The 19,664-nt window shown below is 44.2% G+C and overlaps 1 protein-coding gene and 1 long non-coding RNA gene across 3 annotated transcripts; both read right to left on the minus strand.

Moving 5' to 3' along the window:
- Positions 1-11,438: 11,438 nt before the first annotated feature.
- On the minus strand, positions 11,439-13,658 carry AIF1 (allograft inflammatory factor 1). Of its 2 annotated transcripts, none has more exons than XM_055406498.2 (6): positions 13,522-13,658; positions 13,284-13,345; positions 13,118-13,184; positions 12,433-12,474; positions 11,938-12,100; positions 11,439-11,631 (listed from the first exon to the last, which is right to left on the minus strand). In XM_055406498.2, the coding sequence occupies exons 1-6, from the start codon at positions 13,544-13,546 to the stop codon at positions 11,547-11,549; spliced, it is 444 nt and encodes a 147-aa protein (XP_055262473.1). In that variant the 5' UTR covers positions 13,547-13,658; the 3' UTR covers positions 11,439-11,546. The 2 variants fall into 2 exon arrangements, with proteins under 2 accessions (XP_055262473.1, XP_088687628.1); XM_088831502.1 differs by having other exon boundaries at positions 12,433-12,511; positions 13,083-13,184.
- Positions 13,659-15,285: 1,627 nt separating this feature from the next.
- On the minus strand, positions 15,286-16,699 carry LOC129543406 (uncharacterized). The gene is made up of 3 exons (XR_008683282.1): positions 16,618-16,699; positions 16,245-16,326; positions 15,286-15,353 (listed from the first exon to the last, which is right to left on the minus strand). It is a non-coding gene; the product is annotated as an uncharacterized LOC129543406 (long non-coding RNA).
- Positions 16,700-19,664: the final 2,965 nt, after the last annotated feature.

The following is a 19,664-nucleotide window of genomic DNA, read 5'->3' on the forward strand; positions in this document are numbered from 1 at the left end:
GTTGGGGCGCAGAATTTGCGCGACGACTAGGGGGAGAAAGAGGCGGAGCGTGCGTAGTGCGTTCGTGGAAAGATGGGAACGGAGAAACGTAGAGACGCCAACAGTGGAAGGAAACGATGCTAGGCCTATAGAACTATCCGCGAAGGAGATAGAACTAGAAGACTGGGCGGAAGGGATTAGCTGCCGAAGGGCGGAGCTTACGTAACCAGGGAAGAGCTCCAACTCACGCTTATCTTCGCGAGAGGTGAAAGCATGAGGGGGCGGGGCCTTCGTTTATTAAATCACGTCATGCAAATAAGGTGGATTGACAGGCCAATCCAAGAGTCCAGGGGATTGCATCACGGAGCCTAGGCATTCTGTGAGTAGTTCTACTTATTTGCATAATATATGCAAATCGTTTGGACAAAGATAGGGTACAAATAACCTATTCCTCAAAATATTGGCAACTAATGACTAAGACGGGCATTTTATGATTTATAATTTTCATGAATATATTTGTGTAACTGATATTATTGACAGTTTCCGTTTCCTTCATAACGGGTTTAATTCTGCGAAATGCAGTACCATTCCCCTCTTTTGTCTCCTTTTACGTGTGTGTGTGGTCGCTCAGTCGTGTCTGACTCTTTGGGACCGCATGGACTGGGACTACATGGACTGTAGCCTTCCAGGCTCCTCTGTCCGGTGGAATTTTCCAGGCGATCTTGAACTGGGTTGCCATTTCCTACTCCAGGGGCTCTTCCCAAGCCAGGTATCGAACCCATGTCTCTTGCTTCTCCAACAGTGGCAGAAAGCCACCTGGGAAGCTCTGTTACTCGTGTGTGTGTGTGTGTGTGTGTGCGCGCGCGAATGTGCTGAGTCCTCTCCGACTGTTACTCGTGTGTGTGTGTGTGCGCGTGTGTGCGAGTGTGCTGAGTCCTCTCCGACTCTGCAAACCCATGGATTTATTCTGCTCTGATCATACCCCCTACTTATTCAGCAAATCATTCAACAGCTATAAATAGGGGTTTCCCTGGTAAAGAATCTGCGTGCAACGCAGGAAACCCAGGTTGGATCCCTGTGTGGGGAAGATCCCCTGGAGAAGGAAATGGCAACCACTCCATTTCTTCAGTTTTCTTGCCTGGAGAATTACATGGACAGAGGATTCTGGCAGGCTACAGTCTATGGGGTTACGAAAGTCGGACACGACTGAGCAATTAACACAGACACGTAAAATAGATTTTTATTAAAGCGGTTTTAAGTTTACAGAATAATTGAGCAGAAAGTGCAGAGAATGCTAGTATATTCCTTCCCCTGCTTCAGTTTTCCCTATTATTAACATTGAGTGAACTCTGGGAGTTAGTGATGGACAGGGAGGCTTGATGTGCTGTGATTCATGGGGTCGCAAAGAGTCAGACACGACTGAGAAACTGAACTGACTGAACATTGTGCATTAGTGTGGCATGTTTGTTACAATTGATGCACCAATGGTGATACATTATTTTTTCTTCCAGTTTTGAGACACAATTGACACACAGTACTTCTCGCCTGGAGAATCCCAGGGACAGGGCAGCCTGGTGGGCTGCCGTCTATGGGGTCACACAGAGTCGGACACGACTGAAGTGACTTAGCAGCAACTACATAAATTTAAGGTGTATAGCATAATGATGTGACTTACAAACATCATGAAATGATTACCATATTTAGTGAACATCCATCATCTCATACAGTGACAAACTTAAACAGAAAAAAATGTATTTTTTTCCTCGTGATGAGAACTCTGACAGTTTACTCTTAACAACTTTCATCAGTTTCGATTGTATTTATCATGCTGTATATTGCATGTCTAGTGTTTACGTATAACTGGAAGTTGATATTTCTTGACTGCCTTCATTCATTTCCCTCTCCCTCCACCACAAATCTGATTTCTCTGTGTGTCTGTTTTTGGAGTATAGTTAGCCTACAACACTATGTTAGTTCTTCGTATACAACAGTGTGACTTAAATATCAATATTTCAAAATGATCATCATCACAAGTCTAGTTATCATCTGTCACCATGCATAATTATTGACTATATTCTCTACACTATACATTTCATATCTAGGACTCAGTTATTTTGTAACCGGAAGTTTCTGTTGCTTAATCTATACCTATTTCTCTCCTTACCCTTCCCCCAGCTACCTGTTTGTTCTCTGTATCTGTGACTCTATTTCTGCTTTCTTACATTTGTTTTATAGATTATACATAAGTGAAATCATACAGTATTTGTCTTCTTTGTCTGACTTATTTTACATAGCATGATACTCTTTAGGTCGACCATGTTGACACAAATGGCAAGGTTGCTTTCTTTTTCCTGGCTGAGTAATATTCCATCACACACAGACAGACACACACACACACCATCTTATTTATCCATTCACCTATCGGTGGGCACTTAGGTTGCTTCCATATCTTGGCTGTTATAAATAATGCTTCAGTGAACATAGGGTAAATATATCTTTTAAATTAATGTCTTCATTTCCATCAGATAAAGACACAGGACTGGAATTACTCTATTGTAGTTCTATTTTTGAAGAATCTCTATATTGTTCTCCATGTCTAGTCAGGTCCTCTGCCCGTTTTTTAAACTTGTTCTTTCTCAGTGTTGTGACTTTTCGTGGGTTTTTTTTGTGTTTCTATACAAGTTTTAGAATCATTTGTTCTAGTTCTTTGAAAAATGCCATTGGTGTTTTGACAGGGATTGCACTGAGTCTGCAGATTGCCTTGAGTAGCATAATTATTTTAACAATTTTAATTCTTCCAATCCCTGAGCATGGTGCCTTTCCATTTGTTTGTGTTGTCTTCAGTTTCTCTCATCAGTGTCTTACAGATTTCTGAGTACAGGTGTTTTGCCTCCTTAGTTTGATTTATTCCCAGGTGTTTTATTCTTTTTGATGCAATTATAAATGGGACTGTTTTCTTACTTTCTCTTTCTGATAGTTCATTGGTAGTATGTAGAAATGCATTTGGAGAAGGAAATGGCAACCCACTCCAGTGTTCTTGCCTGGAGAATCCCAGGGACGGCGGAGCCTGGTGGGCTGCCATCTATGGGGTCACACAGAGTCAGACACTACTGAAGCGACTTAGCAGCAACTTAGCAGCAGCAGAAATGCAACAGATATCTGTGTATTAATTTTATATCCTGCAGTTTTACCAGATTCGTTGGTAAAGTTGCAAATTTTTAAACTTATCAAATTCGTTTAGAATTTTCTATGTTTATCATCTTCAAACTGACAGTTTTACTTCTTCCTTTCTAATTTGAATTTCTTATTTCTTTTTCTTGTATGACTTCCTATAGCTGGGACTTCCAATACTATGTTGAATAAAAGTGGTGAGCTCTTAAATGTTTCAGCTTCTCACCATTGAGTATGATGTTAGCTGTGGGATTGTCATATATGGCCTTTATTATGTTGAGGTGTATCCCCTCTATGCCCACTTTCTAGAGAGTTTTAATCATAAATGAATGTTAAATTTGTCATAAGCTTTTTCCTGCATCTATTGAGATGACCATGTGATTTTTCCTCCTCTGTTTGTTAATGTGGTATATCGCATTGATTGATTTGCGGACATTGAACCATCCATGCATCCTTGGGATAAATCCCACTTGATCATGGTGTACACATGTAATGTATTGTTGAATTCCAGTTGCTGATTTTTTTTGAGGATTTTTGTATCTCTGTTCATCAGTGATATTGGCCTATAATTTTTATATTTTCGTGGTATCTTTATCAGGGTGATACTGGCCTCATAGAATGAGTTCAGAGGTGTTTCTTCCTCTTCAGTTTTTTGGAATAGTTTGAGAAAGATGGACGTTAAATCTTCTTTAAATGTTTGGTAGAATTCATCTTTAGTAGAAACATTCCGGTTCTGAACTTTTGCTTGTTGGAAGGTTTTTTTTTTTAATTACTGAGTCAATTTCAGTAACTGGTCTGTTCATATTTTCTGTTTCTTCTTGATTCACTCTTAGGAGATTGTACATTTCTAGGAATTTGTCCATTTCTTCTAGGTTGCCCATTTTATTGGCATATGATTATTTGTAGCAATCACTTATGATCCTTAGTAGGTCAGCTGGTAAAGAAATCCTCCTGCAATGCATGAAACTCCGGTTCAATTCCTGGGTTGGGAAGATCTGCTGGAGAAGGGATAGGCTACCCACTCCAGTATTCTGGCCTGGAGAATTCCATGGACTGTATAGTCCTTGGGGTCGCAAAGAGTCAGACACAACTTAGCGGCTTTCACTTTCACTTATGATTCTATTTCTGTGGTGTCAGTTTGACTTCTTTTTCATTTCTGATTTTATTGATTTGGACTCTTGATGAGTCTGGCTAAATGTTTATCGATTTTGTTTATCTTTTCAAAGAATATCTTAGTTTCATTAGTGTTTTCTATTTTTTTTCTTTATTTCATTTATTTCTGTTCTTTATTATTTTTTCTCTTCTACTAATTTTAGGTTTTGTTTGTTCTTCTTTATCTAGTTCCTTTAGGTGTAAAGTTAGATTGTTTACTTGAGGTTTTTCCTGTTTCATGAAGTAGGTTTGTATTACTATAAACTTCTTAGAAATATTTTTGCTGCATCCCATGGATTTTAGATCATTGTGTTTTCATTTTCATTTGCCTCCAGCTGTTTTTTTAATTTCCTCTGATTTCTTCAGTGACCCATTGTCAACAACTATGTCCTGAAGGCACCAGAGATATGCACAGAAAATTTTAGAAGTTGTTGTTGTTGTCCTATCAACTACTCAGTCCTGTCCAGCTCTTTCGACTCTATGGACCGCAGCATGCCAGGCTCCTCTGTCTTTCACTATCTCCCCGAGTTTACTCAAACTCGTGTCCATTGAGTCGTGATGCCATCTAACCATCTCATTCTTTATCTTCCCCTTTTCTCTTGCCCTCAGTCTTTCCCAGCATCAGGGTCTTTTCCATTGAGTCAGCTTTTTGCATCAGGTGGCCAAAGTATTGGAGCTTCACCTTTAGCATCAGTCCTGCCAATAAATATTCAGGGTTGATTTCCTTCAGGATTGACTGGTTTGATCTCCTTCCTGTCTAAGGGACGTTCAAGAGTTTTCTCCAGCACTGCTATTCAAAAGCATCAATTCTTCAGTGCTCAGTCTTCTTTATCATCCAACTTTCACATCTGTACATGACTACTGGAAAAACCATAGCTTTGACTATACACTTTGTCGGCAAAGTGATGTCTCTGCTTTTTAATACGCTGTCTAGGTTTGTCATAGCTTTTCTTCCAAAGAGCAAGCATCTTTTAATTTCATGACTGTAGTCATCATCCACAATGATTTTGGAGCCTCAGAAAATAAAATCTCCCACTGTTTCCCCATCTATTTGCCATGAAGTGATGGGACCAGATGCCATAATCTTAGTTATTTTAATGTTGAATTTTAAGCTGCCATTTTCACTGTCCTCTTTCACCTTCATCAAGAGGCTCTGTAGTTCCTCTTCTCTTTCTGCCATTAAAGTGGTATCATCTGCATATCTGAGATTGTTGATATTTCTCCCAGCAATCTTGATTCCACCTTGTGCTTCATCTAGCCTGTTATTTAGCATGAGGTACTCAGCATATAAGTTAAATAAGTAGGGTGACGATATACAGCCTTGACGTACTCCTTTCCCAATTTTGAACCAATCCATTGTTCCATGTCCGGTTCTAACTGTTACTTCTTGACCTGCATACAGGCTTTTCAGAAGGCAGGTAAGGTGGTCTGGTACTCCCATCTCTTGAAGAATTTTCCATAGTTTGGTGTGATCCACATGGTAAAAGGCTTTTGTATAGTCAGTGAAGCAGAAGTTGATGTTTTTCTGGAATTCTCTTGGTTTTTCTATGATCCAGTGGATGTTGGCAGTTTAATCTCTGGTTACTCTGCTTTTTCTGAATCTAGCTTGTACACCTGGAAGTTCTCAGTTCACATACTATTGAAGCCTAGTTTGAAGGATTTTTGAGCATTACCTTGCTAACATGTAAAATGAGTACAGTTGTATGGTAGTTTGAACATTCTAGCCTTGACTTTCTTTGGGATTGGAAGGAAAACTGACCTTTTCCAGTCTCGTGGCCATTGCTGAGTTTTCCAAATTTGCTTGCATATTGAGTGTGGCATTTTAACAGCATTGTCTTTTAGGATTTGAAATAGCTCAACTGGAATTCCATCATCTCCACTAGCTTTGCTCATAGTAATGCTTCCTGAGACCCACTTGACTTCACACTCCAGGATGTCTGGTTCTAGGTGAGTGACCACACCGTTATGGTTATCTGGGTCATTAAGACCTTTTTTGTATAGTTCTTCTTCAGCTTCTGTTAGGTCCTTGCTGTTTCTGACCTTTAGTGTGCCCATCTTTGCATGAAGTGTTCCCTGGGTATCTCCACTTTTCTTGAAGAGATCTCTAGTCTTTCGCATTCTACTGTTTTTCCTCTATTTCTTTGCATTGTTCACTTATGAAGGCTTTCTTATCTCTCCTTGTTATTCTCTGGAACTCTGAATTCATTTGGGTGTATCTTTCCCTTTCTGCTTTGCCTTTTGCTTCTTTTCTATTCGCTTCTTAGCTATTTGTAAGGCCTCCTCAGACAATCATCATGCCTTCTTGCGTTTCTTTTTCTTTAGAATGGTTTTGGTCACCGCCTCCTGTACAGTGTTATGAACCTCTGTCCATAGTTTTTCAGGTACTCTGTCTACCAGATTTAATCCCTTGAATCTATTCATCACCTCTACTGTATAATCATAAGGGATTTGATTTAGGTCATACTGAGCGGTCTAGTATTTTTCCCTGCTTTCTTCAGTTTAAGCTTGAATTTTGCAATAAGGAGTTCATGATCTGAGCCATAGTCAGCTCCGTATCTTGTTTTTGTTGACTGTATAGTGCTTCTCCATCTTAGGCTGCAAAGAATATAATCAATCTGATTTCAGTATTGACCATCTGGTAATATCCACATGTAGAGTCATCTCTTGGGTTGTTGGCAAAGGGTGTTTACTGTGACCAGTGTGTTCTCTTGACCGAATTCTGTTAGCCTTTTCCCTGCCTCATTTTGTACTCCAAGCCCAATCTTGCCTGTTATTCTGGGTATCTCTTGACTTCCTAATTTTGCATTCCAGTTCCCTATGATGAAAAGGATATCTTTTTTTGGTCTTAGTTCTAGAAGATCTTGAACTGTTCAACTTCAGCTTCCTCAGCATTAGTGGTAGGGGCATAGGCTTGGATTACTGTGATGTTGAATGGTCTGCCTTGGAAACAAACCAAGATCATTCTGTCATTTTTGAGATTGCTCAGGTACTGCATTTTGGACTCTTTTGTTGACTATGAAGGCTGCTCCATTTCTTTTTTCTTGCCCACAGAGTAGATATAATGGTCATCTGAATTAAATTTGCCCATTCCCATCCATTTTAGTTCACTAATTTATATTATAGAAGTAGAGGAATAAGAATCAGACTGTGCCTGGGTAGGTTCAGAAATGTTTCTGGGAAAGTCTGAAATTGATTAGGGAAAGTTATTAACTGATATGAAGAACTTGTTAAGATTTAGCCAGGTTTGAGGAGCGAGTGCACAACATCTCGGGCCCTGTGAACTGATAAGCAGAGGCATGGATTTGGAACCTACGCCTGCCTGTGCATTATGAAAAATGAGAGTGGAAAATTTAGTAAGAATATGGTAAGAATTTTATCCTGAGGCTCATTAAGATGGTTGAGATGCAAAAAAAAAAAAAAAAAAGAAGATGGTTGAGATGACTTCAGTTCTCAAATTTTCAAATGATTCTCTTGTCCCCTTCCCCTGGACAGTTAACACAGCAAAAATTCTTGGAAGCGCTCTCTGTACTATCTCCAATTTCTATCCTCTCTTCCTTTGTTAAAGCCACTCCAGTCAAGTCTTCATCCCCACCGTCTACTCAAACTGCAGATGTCAAGAGTATCAGCCTCATGGCTTGAAATAATGTTTATATGCTAATAACTTCCCAAATGTGTATCTTCATCAAAGACCTGACTTCCAACACCAGACTTGTATACACAGCTGTGTACTTGCCATCACCTCTTAGAGGTCTAACAGATGGTTTCAAATTCAGTATGTCCAAAAGCAAACATTTTGATCTCTGCTGCTGCTGCTGCTAAGTTGCTTCAGTCATGTCCTACCCTGTGTGACCCCATAGACAGCAGCCCACCAGGGTCCTCTCTCCCTGAGATTCTCCAGGCAAGAACACTGGAGTGGGTTGCCATTTCCTTCTCTAGTGCATGAGAGTGAAAAGTGAAAGTGAAGTCACTCTGTCATGTCTGACTCTTCATGACCCCATGGACTGCAGCCTACCAGGCTCCCTTGTCCATGGGATTTTCCAGGCAAGAGTACTGGAGTGGGTTGCCATTTCCTTCTCCATTTGATCTCTAGTCTTTCAATAACTTCTCTATCCACAGCCTTCACCATCTCAGCTGACGACAGTTTAAAAATTCCAGGGACTTCCCTGGTGGTCCAGTGACTAACACCTCACACTGCTAATGCAGGGGGTTTGAGTTCGATCCCTGATTGGGGCGCTGTATCCCACATTCCACAACTAAACATCCTGCACGTCACAACGAAGATCAGAGATCCTGTGTGCTTCAATTAAGACCCAGCACAGCCCAATAAATAAATACAAATAAGTAAATGTTTTATAAAAATGAAAATTCCAGTTAATTCGAAAACCCTGGAAACCTCCTCAATTCTTTTAGTTGTCACACTCTACACTTTCAATCAGACAGGAAATCCTAGCTTGAGAGAACATCAGGAATCCCACCTCTTCACTTCCACGGCTTCTGCCTTGATCTGAGCCATCCTTATCTCTCACCGGGTTTACAGGAACAGCGTCCTAACTGGTCGTCTTGAACTTCCCTCTGTGCCTGCAGTCTGTTCTCTATACTGAAGTCAGAGCGGGCCTTTTCTCAAAGGAGGTTGCAGACCATTCCTTCACTCAGAGTCCTGCAGTGCCACTCCCTTTCTCTCAGAAGAAAAGCTAAAGTCCTTCCTGCAGCCTACAAGACGCTAGATGACTTGGCCCCCTATTCAGTTCAGTTCAGTTGCTCAGTCATATCTGACTCTTTGCAACCCCATGGGCCGCAGCATGCCAGGCTTCCCTCTTCGTCACCAACTCCCGAAATTTGCTCAAACTCATGTCTATCAAGTCGGTGATGCCACCCAACCGTCTCATCCTTCATCTTCCCCTTTTCCTCCTGCCTTCAATCTTTCCCAACGTCAGGGTCTTTTCTAGTGAGTCAGTTCTTTGCGTCAGGTGGCTGAAGTATTGGAGTTTCAGCTTCAGCGTCAGTCCTTCCAATGAATATTCAGGACTGCTTTCCTTCAGGATTGACTGATTTGATCTCCTGGCCCCCTGTTGAGTTTTTTATCTTATTACTCTATCTGCCCAGGCCTTTCTCACTCTAGGGCCCTCTCTGCCCCTTTCCCTGTGCGCAAATGACTCTTCCCCCAGAAACCTGCGTGGCTCACTGCTGTATTTTCTTGAAGTTTTTGTTCAGTGTTGGTCACCTCCTCACTGAATCCTCTCCTGATTACCCTTTCAGAATTTTAATCTTCCCTGACCATCTTGGCATCCCTGATTCCCTTTAACCTGCCCTTTTTTTTTTTGAATAATACTGTCATTTTTAAATAGAGCATAGAAATTTAAAATATTTACTCCTTGTTATCTGTCCTCCTCCTATACCAGTTACTGCAGTAGAACATAAACTTCACAAAGGCAGGGATCTTTGTTTTGTTACTTTTATATCCCAGGCGCCTGGAATAGGGGATGGAACATGGTTAATGCCCAATAAATGATTTTTAAAATCTTATCAAAGTATGTGTGTATATATATATGTGCGTGTGTGCATTTTATATATATATATATACACACACATGCATGCCAAGTCAATTCAGTCATGTCCAACTCTTTGCGACCCCATGGACCGTAGCCCACCAGCCTCCTCTGTCCATGGGATTTTCCAGGCAAGAATAGTGCAGTGGGTTGCCATGCCTTTCTCCTATATATATATATATGTATATGTGTGAAATTTTAATAACTTTTCATGAACTGAGCAGAGCATGTAACCAAAAACAGAACCTTAACTAGCACAGAAGCTGCCAAGGGCTCTTTTAGCCACTGTCCTCCCCCAAGGCTAACTACTATCCTGATTTCTAATAATATATATTAATTTTACTTGTTTTGTACTTTACTCAAATGGAATTGTACAGTAAGGGTTCTTTTCTGCCTACTTTTTATCAACATTATATTAATGAAGTTAATTACATTGTTGCATGCAGTAGGTTGTTCATTCTTATTGTTGTATAATAATAATTCATTGTATGAATATAACCCAGTTTATCCTGAATGAACAAATTTAAGCCCCAGATCCTTTCTGTCCTTTGTGTCACCAGAGTTGTTGGGACGAATTAATACACAGAAAGCATCTACCCAGTATAAAGTAGGTGCTCAATTAAGGTTAGCTATTAATTTTGTTATATTCAGATATTTTATTGAACCCACATTGATCTCTTCCTCGTCTGAAGTCCTATACAGTTACTGTAGCACTCTTAAGATGCCAACCTGGCTTTACCACTGGAAAGGGCCAATACACATGACCTTACAGGCCTGGTCTCTCCTCGGAATGTGAAACAAGGTGGGCCAGTTTGATTTTTGCTTTCCAGGGAGTAGGGAAATCTGAAACAGTGGCCAGCAACTGGGAGTTGCTGGAGTTAACCGGACTGGACCCTTTGGAGGAAAAGTTCAGAATAACCTCACCAAAGGCCTGAGAACTCTCAGGCTTCTGCCTTCCCCAAAGTTGGCTGTTTAATCCTATCTGCCATCCAGGGATCCTGTATTCCTGGAATCTGCTCTCAATACTCTCCTAGTACAAGCCCCTTGTCCTTTTATTAGGCTCAGTTTTTGTAGCTTGCCTCTGAAAGGACCTCAAGACTCATTTTCGCTTAAATTATCAGCCATTATAGTGTTGTGAATCCTTAATTGGAAAAAACCAGTTCTTTCATCTATCCATCCATCCATTCAAGTTTTAAACATTATTGAGGGCTTATGATATGTCAGGCACTGCAGGGTAGATCCTCTTATTCTCATTTTCAAATGAAAGACTCAGAGAGGCTGAAGGATTTTCTGAGGTTACAAAGCTTATAATAATGGAGGATGTTGGTTCAAGGTAATCTTTGCTCTTCATCATGAGCTTGAGTGATCTATTTTTTTATTTGTCTATACATGTGTTTTCATCCCACTTAAATTCCTTGAGGTCAGGCTATCTTATACATCCCCCCTGGTGGACAAAATCATCTGCTGTGTGGTAAATATACTACAGAACTGTTGATGGACTGCTCATATGGGCCAATCCTTGCTACCCTTCCCTCAAAGATGCTTCACCCCTTCCCAAACCCAGGGGGAAAAAACAGTGACCAAGCTGAATTCATCTGAAGGAGGATAATTTATTTAAGTTAGTTTGGCTGTGGTTCACAATTTTGTCTTCTCTTTCTATGTTGGAGTCATTAGAAGCCCCTTCAATCCCACCTCAAATCAGGGCAACTCAGAGATAGCTTTCTTGGCTGGGAGACCCGTTGGCTTGTCCTGTTCTCTTGCTTTCTCTTCATACATCAGGATCCTAGTTGAGATGGGAAGAGACATGGGGATCAGAGGACAGTCTTCTCAAGAAAATACATTTTAGTGTGCTGTGAAAGTCCAGAAAAGGCTGAGGGTTGTGAGGGTGGGAGGAGAAGGAGAAAGGGCAGGAGTGAGAGTCCTGGGGGCTGTGGGGACCAGAATCGTGGATGAGAATAGGACCTGGAAGGGCCTCTCAAAAGACAGAAGAGAAACGCATGCTGGTTATGTGTAGAAGGTGAGCCTGGGGATGGAGGCAGAGGGGAGAGAAAACAGTCAAGTATAGGAGAGGCTGGAACTGGACTCTCACATTTTTAGAATAGCAGATCTCTTGCCCAGCATCATCTTGAGAAAGTCAGAGTAGCTGAAAGTCTCCCCAGAGCCACTGGATACCTCCATGATTAATTTCTTTAGCTCCAGGTGGGTCTTGGGGACCCCAAGTTTCTCCATCATTCGCTTCAGGGACATGATATCTGGAGGCGCAGAGGATGGGGGTGAGAAGAGGGAAGCCTCTCTCTCTGTTACCTCCACCACCTCATTACCATTGCCCATCCTACTCTGGTGGAGAAGGAAATGGCAACCCACTGCAGTATTCTTGCCTGGAGAATTCCATGGACAGCGGAGCCTGGCAGGCTGCAGTCCATGGGATCGCAGAGAGTCAGACACAACTTAGCAACTAACACACACACACACACACATCCTACTCTGGTCACTGTCATCTCTCCCAAACTGGAAATGGAGCACTGTAGGAAAGACCTCCCTCTTCCTAGATCAGCACACTTCCCCCAAATAACCCTTTTCTCACCGATACCTCCATCTTCATTCAGGTCAAACTCCATGTACTTCTCTGGATGAGGGGAGAGAGCAGAGAGGGTCAGCGCTGGCTGGAGGGTCACAGGCAGAGGCAGGGCAGGGATTGAGAAAGGGGTTGCAGATGGCAGAAGAGGAGGAGGCGACGGGGCAGGCAGAGGAAGTAGGGGTTGGGGAGCTGAGGGGCCCTGCTAAGGTGTAGGGAACTAGAGAAGGTACTGAGAGAGGGGCGGGCCGGGGAAAGGGACTGTTACTAGGGCAGCAACAGAGGCAACCTTCCTTTTTCCCACCTCAAAAGTAGACTGTGTGTGCTTCCCTGGTGGCCTAGTGGTAAAGAACCGGCCCAGGAAGATCCTGTATATGCCACAAAGCAACTAAGCCCAAGTGCCACCACTGCTGAGACTGTTCTGTGGAGCCCAGGGAACTGCAGCTACTGAAGCCCTCTTGCCCTCAAAATGAGAAGTCCGTGCAGCACAACTGGAGTCGCCCCTGCTCCCCGAAACTGGAGGAAAGCCTACTGAGCAGTGAAGACCCAGCTCAGCCAAAATAAATAAAAATAAATAGGAAATAGATAGAATTATTTTTAAAAAATAGACTTTGTTTCTTCTGTCCTCTCTCTTCCTGGGGAAATCCTACCCTCCTCACCCCCTTCTCCCCGCCCCCGACGGTTGTCCCCTCACTCTTGAAGGCTTCCAGTTTGGAGGGCAGGTCCTCATCACTGCTGTATTTGGGATCATCCAGGAATTGCTGTAGGGGGAAAGCAAGAACATGGGTAGGGCCCCTGCCCCGGTCCAACAATGCTCCCCCCATCCACCCCACTGTCCTGGTCAAGGCCCTTCCTTTTACCTGGTTGATTTCATTGATTCTCTCTTCCTGCTGGGCCTTCAGCAGCCCAAAGGCTTTTCCTCCTGAAGGAGCGCAAAGGTTAATGTAGCCTCACCCCCACCTTCCTCTCCTCACCCCCAAGCTCAGCCTGAAGCCATTACAGTTCTGCTTTCATAGGTCAGCTTCCCAGCCCCCCAACCCAGTACTGTCCAGCTCCGTTTTCCCATTTTAGAATCCTGCCTATTCCCACCTTCCCTACCCTGTAAATCCCTGGTTTGGCTCATAGCTCAGCAGGTGCTGGTTGAGATGTTGGAGGAAACAACCAGATTGGGTGCCTCTGTCTGCCAGCTCTCCTCCCCCATCAGCTTCCTGGAGGCCTGCCTCCCAGACTTCCCCTTTCCCCTCATTCCCTCCTCCTCTAAGTCCCAGGCCTCACTTCCTCATCAGCTTCTGCTGACAGCAGCACCCAAGAAAAAGGGGGAGCAGGGTCTAGAAAGGAGAGGAGAAAATAACATTCTTCATTCCTCTGAAGGAGAGCCCAGGGTGTACATGTAAGAAATGTTCTGATAAACCATGGGGGAAGGTCTGTAAGACCCCAGGGGCACTGATTCTCAGGAAGAGAGGATCTCTGAACAGGTCTGGAGTTTCAGGTGACTGAGGCCCAGGTTTCACAAGTCTGGACATGCAGGTTTGGATAGGAAGCTAAGGAACGACGGACTAAGTTTTTCTGTACTCTGGACCGGAGAAGAACTTGAAGTTGCTGGCAGATATGGGAGGGTGGTAAGATGGGTGCAGGGTCTGGAAAGGGAGAGACACTTCATTTCCGGCCTGGTGGCTCCAGAGAGGCACTTGGAAATACGAAGTGTCTGACAAGGGAGTCTTAGTTTGTTTGCTTTAGGATATACACTGTAATCCCTTCATCTTATCTCCTTTGAAATTTTCAGTGAAGTCTACAGATGCCTGAAATTTGAGAATTTAAGTATATTCTTTGGTGGGAGAATTCCCTGATGATTCAGTAGTTAGGACTCCAGTGCTCTCATTGCCTCAGGCCCAGGTTCGGTCCCTGGTCAGGGAGCTAAAATCCCACAAGCTGCATGGCACAGCCAGAAACAGACAGTGGATTCTTTGGAGGCCAGTGGTGCTGAAAGAGACAGTGTTGGTGGATACAAGAGCCAAGGGTGAGGCTGACATTAGGGGTGTGAGGGATGCTGGTCACTGTGGGTTCGACAGAGTGGGAGTAGCTCCCCACTCCTTACTCAACAGAGTGGGCAGTTCAGTTGCTCAGTTGTGTCCAACTCTTTGTGACCCCATGAATCACCGCACACCAGGCCTCCCTGTCCATCACCAACTCCTGGAGTTCACTCAAACTCATGTCCATAGAGTCGGTGATTCCATCCAGCCATCTCATTCTCTGTCGTCCCCTTCTCCTCCCGCCCCCAATCCTTCCCAGCATCAGAGTCTTTTACAGTGAGTCAACTCGTCGCATGAGGTGGCCAAAGTATTGGAGTTTCAGGTTTAGCATCAGTCCTTCCAGTGAACACCCAGGATTGATCTCCTTTAGAATGGACTGGTTGGATCTCCTTGCAGTACAAGGGACTCTCAAGAGTCTTCTCCAGCACCATAAATGCCCTCCTAGGCACACTCCTTTGGGCTAGTGGCTCTAGGGAAGACGAGAACTGCGTCCCCCTCACTGAGACACTTCTGTCTAAACTCCCTGTGCTGAGCTCCAGCCACAGTCTTAGCATTGATGGGCACACCTTTCCTTTTCTCTGCCCCCCACCCCCACCCCAACCTATTTCCCCTTCTGCAGAAGGGAGTTTTCACTTCTCACTGCCCTTGCCCTGACCCATATGGGTTGGGGAGATGCTGGAGGGGACTCTGGCCTCTTGAGTTCCCTTTATTGCTGTCTCTTCCTCTGCAGGGAAGACTGCAAACCTGCCCTCCTGAAGGTCTCAGTGCCTAGTGGGGGAAATCCATTTTTTAAATTCATACGCTCATTCCACAAATGTTTACTGAGTACTTACCATATGCCAGGCACCTTGCTTGGCCCAATGAGCCTGGTAAATGTAAACTCTGGTCCTCATGGATAATCTAATTAGGGAAGACAGATAAGAAAAACAAGTATATTGAAGACGGTAGTGCCTATGGAGAAGAGCAAAGTAGGGAGGGGGATAGGAAGGGCTGCGTGGACTGCAGATTTAAACAGGGTGTGCAGGGGGACTTCCCTGGTGGTTCAGTGGCGAAGGCTCTGTGCTCCCAATGCCAGGGGCCCAGGTTTGATCCCTGGTCAGGGAACTAGATCCCACGTGCCACAACTAAGAGTTCTCATGGCACAATGAAGATCGAAGATCCTGTGTGCCACAACTAACATCCGGCGTGGCAAAATAAATAAATGTTACTTAAAAAATAAATAAGGTGCTCAGGGAGGCTTCCTTAAGAAAGTGATATTTGGGCAAAGATTTCAAGCAGGTGAAGGAACAAACCTCGTGGAAATGCACGAGAGGAGCACTTCAAGCACAGGGAACAAAAAATGCAAAGGTCCTAAAGTGAGGACATGTCTGGATGTCTGAGTATTCAGAAGCAGCAGGGGGCCAGTGTAGCTGGAGCTGGGTGTGTGAGGGGAGACAGAGGCAGGAGATGAGGCCAGATTGCCTACGGCCTTGTAGGCTGTTGCGAGGAATCTGGCTTTTATTTGGACTGAGATTGCCTCCCCAAGCAGTCTTTCCCTGAAGGTGACTTGGCAGACTGCCAAGGTGAGTAGAGCTGAGATGCTCAGGAAAACTTCCTGGGAAAGAGAAAGTGACAGCTGCTCTGACCATGGGACAAAAGTGAAGAGCAAAGAGTAACAAGATGGGCAAATGAGTGAAACTCAGCATAAACACAGACATGGGAAAGCCTGTGAAGAGCAGCGATGCAAGAAGACACCTCCCACCCAAACCCAGGGGCCTCTGCCCACTCCACCCCACCCCATCCTCCACCGACCGCAGAGTCTGCCTTCAGAACTGCAGGGGAGGCGGGGCCTCTGGGCAGAGAGCTGCCAGGGAGCCAGGAATCCACCATGAACCTGGAAATAACGGAAGTAGGTAACTTTCTGACAGTGAGGCTGCCAACTCTAGATCTCAGCAGAGACAAGCAGTCTCCTTAAAACAGTGGCTCTCAATGAGTGATCCTTCCACCAGCATATGTTAGAAATGGATCCATCCCAGACCTACCGAATCAGAAACTCTAGGGGTGGCGTCCAGCAATAGCTTTTCAACAAATGCCTCAGCTGATCCTGACACACACTCAAGGTTAAGAGCCACGGGCCCTGAAGTGACTGAGTGACTCCCCAGCCTGCAGGACTTGCTGTACTCACCAAAGGTGTAAACGTGGCTGAAGTATGCAACGTTGGGCAGTGGGGCTGTGGGTCTTGGAGGCAGAAAAAAGGAAGAGTCTCCAAGGCCAGGGTTGTTAGTCTCCAAGCCAAGCAGTCAGGGAGAGAATGCTGAGCTGGCTCAGCAAATGGCCCTCTAGAACCCTGTGAGGTCAGCGTCTTTTATGAACCTGGCGCCCTGTTGCTAAGGGGTAGGGGAGCCTTGATATGGTTCCACACTCTGGAGGGGAACTCCTGTTAGAATTAGGCCCCCTGTGTATCTCTGCAAAGAAAATGCACTGGCCAGAAAGCTTGTCTGTGTGTGTGTGGGGGGGTGGCATGGATGTCTTCTGCTTGCCTCCTCCATTTTCCCTCTCCCACTCTGTTCTTTGTCCCAAGAGACTAACCTGTACAGACCATGCCAAGGGCACCTCTGACTTCTAGCTGTTTTGGCTGATGGGGAGCCTGGCAGGAAAACAGCAGGGCAGGAGAACATTATGTTAAGGGTATTCATTCCTCTGGCTCCTTTCCTACAAGGTCACCACGGGCTGGCTGACACCTCCATCTATGGGCAATGCTCCCCTCCAGGCAACCTGCTCTATAGGACTCTGTCCTTTTCCAGGTTTCAGAAGTCCAGGGAATAAGTCTCAGGAGGTCTGTGAATTTGGAAAAGATAAAAAGTACATCCTCTTCTCACATCCAACATTACATGTGTCACCTTGTCAAAGACCACTTCACAGTTTAAAGTTTTTTTTTAATTAATTAATTATATTTATTTGGCTGCCCCAGTCTTTTAGTTGCAGCATGTGGAATCTAGTTCCCTGACCAGGGATTGAACCCGCACCCTCTGCATTGGGAGCACAGAGTCTCAGCCACTGGACCATCAGGGAAATCCCTAAAGTTCTTACTCAAGCCAGGAACAATGTCTTTTACACTGATATGCCTTTATTAAAATCTAACTTCAACTTGCCTGCATTTTAAATCTCTTGTCTTATCATGTGGTAGTAAGTACATGGTTTATTCTATCCCAACATTTATTGATAGTTTGATAACTGAAACTTAGTGTAATGGTTTTACTTTGTTATGTATTTTTTAATTTTATGTACCAGAATGCCAAAGAGATTTGTGTCACAAAATGAGTTAGAACCTCTGCTCTAATCTCTTCTCTGCTCATCCCTCTGGGCCGGGGTCAAAATACCCCTTGTGATTCCCTAAACCCCTCTGTGCTGTGCTGAGCGTAGTCACTCAGTTGCAGACGACTCTTTGCGACCCCATGAACTATAGCCCACCAGGCTCCTCTGTCCATGGGGATTCTCCAGGCAAGAATACTGGAGTGGGTTACCATGCCTTCCTCCAGGGGATCTTCCCAACCCAGGGATCAAACCTGGGTCTCCCTCATTGCAGGCAGATTCTTTACCATCTGAGCCACCAGGGAAGCCCCTAAATCCCACTACACCCTTGTAAATAAACTGTCTCCTCAAATTAATCAAATCTGAGGATGTGAATTCTGGCTGGGACCCTGAATGATGTGTGTGTGTGTGTGTGTGTGTGTGTGTGTGTGTGTGTGTGTGTGTATGAGAGAGAGAGTTGGGGGGACTGGGAAGTAACGGGTCTCTGGTCTCTGCAGCCTTATTTCTTATTGTAAATGAACAAAAGGGCATCCTGGTGTTTGCGCCAGAAAGAAATTGGTTAACAAAAGGCTTTCCCTAAGGCTGGAGAACAAGAGAGGATTCTGAGCTGACAAGGGACAGCTCCATAGAACCATAACCAATTCAGCAAGGTTGCTACTGCCAAAGCATTCTCTTTTCTAAAAAGCCTCCTTGTGAAGCTTTGAGGGGAACGTGGCAGCAGTTTATTTCTAAATTTCTCTTCTTGACACCTGTAAAGAGATTGGAAACATACATACATACTACATTTTCAGTGAAGCTAGGAGATACAGAGTGCCTACAAACTCCAGTTTATGCATCTGTGTGACCAAATTCCCCACTGAGCAGGCAGTCCCAGGTGTCCTTCCAGAAAACCTTCCCAGTGACTGCTTAAAAGAAAAAAGCAAATATTCCTTCCTGGGAGGAAAGGCCTAACCCCTGGAGAGAAAAGCTGACAGCAGTGCTGACTGAGCAGATTCAAATACCAGTAAAAGTAGAGACAGAATGCTTTTGTTTTTTAAAAAATATTTCTTTATCTGTCCATGCTGGGTCTTAGTTGAGGCACATGGGATCTTCAATTTTCACTGTGGCATGTGGGACCTAGTTCCCTGACCAAGGACCGAACCTGGGTCCCCTGCCCTGGGAGCGTGGAATCTTAGCCACTGGTTCAGTTCAGTCGCCCAGTCATGACCCCATGGACTGCAGCACACCAGGCTTCCCTGTCCTTACAGCAGCTCAAACTCATGTCCATCGAGTCGTTGATGCCATCCAACCATCTCATCCTCTGTCGTCCCCTTCTTCTCCTGCCTTCAATCTTTCCCAGCACCAGGGTCTTTTCCAATGAGTCAGTTGTTCGCATCAGGTGGCCAAAGTATTGGAGTTTCAGCTTCAGCGTCAGTTCTTCCAATGAATATTCAGGACTGATTTCCTTTAGGATTGTATGGTTGGATCTCCTTGCAGTCCAAGGGACTCTCAAGAGTCTTCTTCAACACCATTAGACCACCAGGGAAATCTGAGAGAATGTTTTAAACCACCCAAAGCGACCTGGAGGCAGCAGATCTCAGAAAGTGCCAGAAAAATTCTCCTCTTAATAATATGGACTGTAGCACACCAGGCTCCCCTGTCCATGGGGTCTCAAAGAGTTGGACACGACTGAGCGACTAAGCACAGCATATGGCAAAGAGAAGGAGTCCTTGAACTTGTAAATCTGGAAAGTCATCCTGCCCCCCTGCCCCAAAGGTCCTCCTGCTAATAGTTGAGAAGAATCTAGCTCATTTTTTTTTTTTTTTTAAACTTAAAAGTTTCTCTCTCTGTTTTTTAAAAGACATTTATCTTTGACTCTATTGGGTCCTTATTGCAGTGTGAGGGCTTCTCTTGTTGCAGAGCACAGCACAGACTGTAGAG

Source organism: Moschus berezovskii, chromosome 23 (genome assembly GCF_049115385.1).
Source record: "Moschus berezovskii isolate FMDL1 chromosome 23, NW_MosBer_1.0, whole genome shotgun sequence".
Lineage (NCBI taxonomy): Eukaryota > Metazoa > Chordata > Mammalia > Artiodactyla > Moschidae > Moschus > Moschus berezovskii.